Genomic DNA, 5,129 nt, shown 5'->3' on the forward strand with positions numbered 1-5,129 from the left:
TCCGTGCCAGCCCGGGGTGAGCGTCCTCGGCCCGGTGGGACCCGCATCTCTCCCGGACACATTGCTTCTCCTTTCCCCTTTCCCTCCGGGCCGGGGCTTTCGGCGCGCGGAGCCGCCCCCCTTCCCTGGAGCAGCAGGACCGGGAACTGGGGAGTCAAGTCCACCGGCGAGCTGCTTACCCTTCCCGGTTAGCTTTGTCCCCCGTACAGGTAGCTTACCTGCAGCTCGCGGTGCGATGAAGTTTTCCACTTCTCAATGGTTAGGGATCATTTTTTCCATCTGTAAGGAGTTGGTCCTTTACCAGCTGCGCGCAGGCATTTAGCCCGTCAAAAGGAGACGATCCATAAACGGGAAAGCCATCACCTGTTCACCATCACTCAGTTCTTTAACTAGAAATCGTTCTTGTAACAATTATTACAACTTTAGAACTTCAGTTCATAGAGCTACCTGAAACAAAATATCCTGTAGTGGTTAAATAAGGATTGAGTACGTAAAACGTTTGTCTTTAAATGCACGTCTGTAAGAGTCTTGCATCTGATAAACAAGTCTAGACTGTGACTTAACTTTGGACATAAGACAAACTCAGCTATTCATCAGTTTCAGACCCTCTCCTGAATTTTTCTGTTTTAGGGTCTTGATAAAGCAAATATGTTTCCTCTCATACAACGATGCTGCTTCCACACACCTTTCAAAGTAAGTTTCTGAAGCCGTCTTTGCTGTCTGTATTTCTTTAAAAGTAAAATAGCAAAAGGTATGAGTGGGGCATTGGGGGGGGGAAGGTGACTTACAAGTTTGAGTAGCCACATGTTTGTTACTCAGCTTTTCTGAGAGAATTCCTAGTTTCTACAGCAGCTTTTAGCCAAAGCTAAGATACTTCTTTTATAAAACAAATGTTACCGTCTAAAGGTCTTTTTTCCTCTCTTTGGTAGAGTGGTGAGGGGATAGTCGCTAGTTTCTGGGGTGACCTCGTCCTACTTCCGTCATAATTTTGTATTCTACTCTGAAAAGGACTGATACATCTTAACTTAAAACTGCCTGAAGAATGCATGTGTGGGTGGAAGGATGGAAGGTGGACATACAAACCTTTGAGTGTGAAGTAAGAAAGTGAGTTAAAGAGTAAAAGAGTTACTCACTCTGAGAGTGAGTAAGCAAAAGTAAGCAAAGCTTACTCACTATGAAGAGAGCCTAGTTGCTCTTCATCAACTAGCTTGTGAAAGCTGTGTCAGTTAGCTTAATGAGTTAAATTAAAAGCACCTGAAAACCGAGGAAGGGCAGCTGTCACGTGACCTGCCTTGGAAAAGTACTTGGTACAGTATTTCATAGGTAGTTTAGGTAACTGTAGATCTGTAAGCCTACACGGTAAGGTGTTCAGAATAAGTTTTATAATTGCAGCTCCAGAAGTTAATTGGTCCCAGACTACTACTGTATGGAAAGAATAAGACAACTTGCTCTTCTCTCGGCCTCCGTCTGCAGAGAGACGTATGTCTTCTCTCAAGATCTCCAAGCCTCAACCCAGCGTCAGTATATGCAGCCAAGCTCCAGGCTTTTCACACCTCTCTCCCCTTCTTCAAGAAGAAAACCCCCAAGGAATCTGAGAGGAAAGACTCGGGCATATTGCAACAAAGCATGAAATCACTAAAGGATTCTCCAAAGCCAGCCCTTTACTTAAGCCTTGCAGGGCTAATTCCATTTGTTTTTGTGCCGCTGTCAATGGCCGTCCAAGGGACCTACTACCCAGAGCTGGCGTTTGCTCAGATTACATATGGTGCCGTAACACTCTCTTTCCTAGGAGGAATGAGGTGGGGGTTTGCTCTCCCGGAAAACAGCCCGGCCAAGCCAGACTGGCTGAACCTGGCTAACAGTACAGTTCCTCCTGTACTTGCCTGGCAAGCCTTACTTTTTAAAGATACCACTCATGGTGCAATAATGCTAGTAATGGCCTTAGGGATAGCACTACATTATGACGTTTCCCTTCTTCCTACTTACCCTAGGTGGTTTAAAGTACTGAGGGTAGCGGGAACAGTGGTGATGGTATTATCGCTATTGGCTACTGCAGCGTTGAAGGCTGTTTCAGAGGAGCAGCTAAGTAACAGCAGAAATAAATGGCAGAACACAAAATAGTACATCAATAGCAAAAAGCTATTTATCTGCCAATAAGGTATGTGTATTGAGTTCCAGGGGAAATAAAGACGACTTAGTGCTTTTAAGTCATAAGATGGCAGTGATCAAGATGCTTATTCTCAAAGTAAACAACTTAGCAAGTTTAATAGGGAAGGATTGTAAATACCGTTGACTTCCAAGGCAGGCATGACTCTGTCCTTATCTGTAGAAGAAAGTATCACTCTTGAATGAGATGTTACTGTCATATGAATTTAAAATGGAGATTCAAATGACATGGATATGAATTGCTCTATGCTGAATTATTAAAGTATCTGGTTTAACTATAATGCATGACAATGTTCTGTGGTGGGGAGAACAACTGTGTAGTCATAAACAGTAACAAGGTGAGAGCAGCTCTTCTAGTTTAGTGTTTAAAGAAGCAGCAGAGAATTATGTAAAAGTACATACATGTTCAATTCCTATGTTGTGGAAATGCAAAAAAAGATAAAACTCTTCTCTGTCTTACTTCAACTGAGAAGATGCTGAGAATGCTATGATGTGATTAAGTGCTAGTCAGGTAAGAATGGATAGGCAAGGTTTGTTTGCAGTGGCAAAACCAAGGTCAGCACTCACCTAAAACACGTCATCCAGCTGCTGCAATGGAGTGGGAAAAGCTAGAAGGGGAAGCTTTGCATCCTCGACAAGGTGCCATAAGAGACAGAAGGTTAGCTTCCTACTCAGGCTTACTTAAATAAAAAAAGATACCTCGGCCAGCTGTTCCTAGGTTTTGTTTGGACTTAGGGCTGCCTAGCCAAGGAAGCTGCATGCAACATAGCCATAAAGACCTGTCATACTCCTAAATTAAAGTACTATCAAACGATTATATGACACAAGGACTCCATCGCTGGCACTAGGGGATCAGATAATGGGATTGAAAGTAGTTTGTGTCTTCTCCCTCCTTAAAACTCATTTTATTTGAGCACCCAGGGCAGGTACAAATGGACTTGTAGCCTGCAAACCCTCCGTGATGGGCCAATTATTGAAAATACTGCAGGAGCATATGCTCTTTGTACTTAAGTCTTCCTAACACATCATTTAGGGGAAGAAGATACAATGTAAGTCACATAGATTTTTCTTTTCAGCTACCTCAAGAAACCTACAAAATTGTTATGTGCGCATATTCACTGTAGGCTTTTTATCTTAAGTATTCTTTAAGTACAGTAAGATGCAAGAAGAAAGCTGAAAAGGGACATCCACACACATTCTTAGGACTGATTTAGATAATCCTCATAGTTCTCTTAAAGCACTGTTCTTCATTGTTGTACTATACAGAATAAAGCATGTACTGTCACTTAAAATTTTTTCCTTCTGCAAAGAACAGGTGTTTAAGAAACCTGCCTATCCTGAAGATAGAGCCATCTTCTTGTATATTGCCGAAACAGCAACTATGTACATGAGCCTCTAACTTTCGTAACCTGTTAACCTTTACATGTTAACAGCATCATACATCTGAAACGATGATGTATTTCAGTGCTCTCTGAATATAAAGGAAGTAAAATTGTAAATGAAAACAGTTCTTGTATTCTTTCTTACTTAGACATGATGTTTTTTAAGATGGGTCCAGAGAAGAGTACTGCCTTTGGCTTGGTTCAGGGAAAGAGGTGCTGAGTATCAGAGACCATAATCAACCACTTCAAAGTTTGATTCAAACGTGATAGAATCAACCACAAAAACTGGAGGAGGTAACTTCATATAACAGCGGACTCCTGCAAGCTCCACTAAGCAGAAGTTTATGGGTAGGGATCAGAAGTAAACTAGTTCCCAAACTAATAAAATACAGCTAAGGTAATGTTTCTTAAATGGTTCACGAGGGATCCTGAAATGTAGAGAAGAAAGCCTAAGAAATACTACCTATCCTTTGATCCCAGAGAGGGCTGCACAGAGCTGGCAAGGCAGCCAGACTTACAAGAAGTCTGAGTGATTTTACACTGAGAGAAATACACGAGTGTTTTACTATAGAAGTGTTACTTGCACCTTTCAAATAGTCAATGTTTATAACCAATCTTTCCTAGTGTCCTACTGGGAAATAGGGTTTCCAGTAAAAAAACAAAAAAAACAACAAGAAAAAAAAGAAAGTGGCAGCGATACAACTCATTATGATAGGAAAGCAACCTATTCAAAAGCATTCCACGGTCAGTTCTGAAAATGCATTTTATTATGAAAAACTGTTTAAAACAAGCTTAAACTTGGGAAAAAAAAAAGAATAGACATTAGTTCACACACATAAGAAATCCTTTTGAAGTAAAAGCACACACAAGATTATAGAATGGTCAGAGAAACAAATGCTCCATCACCTAACATGTTTTAGCCCGGCAATCTCCCAGCCCTATGTTAGAATGTAAGACCTAGATTCTTAGGGTACCTGCGACACTCACCTTGGAGGCTTTTATTCATGTATTAATTTGTTAATTTTACACAGGGGATATTGATCTAGGCAGTATGAATGCTCCTTTGTCTACACAGTGCAGGCTTCCTGTTTTGTGACATTCCAGTTGTGGTTTTGTGTTCTAGAATAACACTGTCTATCAAAGTTCAAGCAGCCTTACTTCAGACTCCATCCAAATCATCCACAGCTGTGCAGAAAATGCAATCATATTGTGCAAAAAGCAACTTCAAGTACGTTAATTAAATGATTCTAGAAATAACTCTAAACCCCGAGTAGTATTGTTCTACTAAGAGTATCCAAGCTAAATACAAACTCCTTAAGACAAAACACACTAATAGCATCACTTTAATGCTGAATGCAGCTAATTCTATCACAAAACGCTCTGTCTGCTCAGATTTGGAAGAGGCAGGATACAAGATGTAGCAAGGATGAACGTGTGTACCTTGTAGAATAGCGTGTATTCCAATGCCAAGTCTCAGCATGTGTCACGCAGGGTAAAAACACTTTTAACTAAGGGGGGGGGGGGGGGGGGGGGGAAAGAACCATAAATTACTAAAACAACAGGTTAAACGCGCACATCTAC

General features: G+C 41.3%; 1 protein-coding gene across 3 annotated transcripts; it reads left to right on the forward strand.

Moving 5' to 3' along the window:
• Positions 1-6: 6 nt before the first annotated feature.
• On the forward strand, positions 7-3,672 carry TMEM69 (transmembrane protein 69). Of its 3 annotated transcripts, none has more exons than XM_009287313.2 (3): positions 7-16; positions 631-693; positions 1,393-3,672. In XM_009287313.2, the coding sequence occupies exons 2-3, from the start codon at positions 649-651 to the stop codon at positions 2,119-2,121; spliced, it is 774 nt and encodes a 257-aa protein (XP_009285588.1). In that variant the 5' UTR covers positions 7-16; positions 631-648; the 3' UTR covers positions 2,122-3,672. The 3 variants fall into 3 exon arrangements, with proteins under 3 accessions (XP_009285588.1, XP_009285586.1, XP_009285587.1); XM_009287311.2 differs by lacking the exon at positions 7-16 and adding an exon at positions 47-209; XM_009287312.2 differs by lacking the exon at positions 7-16 and adding an exon at positions 47-187.
• Positions 3,673-5,129: the final 1,457 nt, after the last annotated feature.

This window comes from Aptenodytes forsteri, unplaced genomic scaffold (genome assembly GCF_000699145.1).
Source record: "Aptenodytes forsteri isolate BGI_AS27 unplaced genomic scaffold, ASM69914v1 Scaffold119, whole genome shotgun sequence".
NCBI classification, from domain to species: domain Eukaryota; kingdom Metazoa; phylum Chordata; class Aves; order Sphenisciformes; family Spheniscidae; genus Aptenodytes; species Aptenodytes forsteri.

Excerpts from the sequence above, each read along its gene's own strand:
- TMEM69 (XM_009287313.2), top strand. The coding sequence starts at position 649 with ATGTTTCCTCTCATACAACGATGCTGCTTCCACACACCTTTCAAA. Across the intron at positions 694-1,392 it reads GCTTCCACACACCTTTCAAA|CTCCAGAAGTTAATTGGTCC; the intron begins GTAAGTTTCTGA and ends TTATAATTGCAG.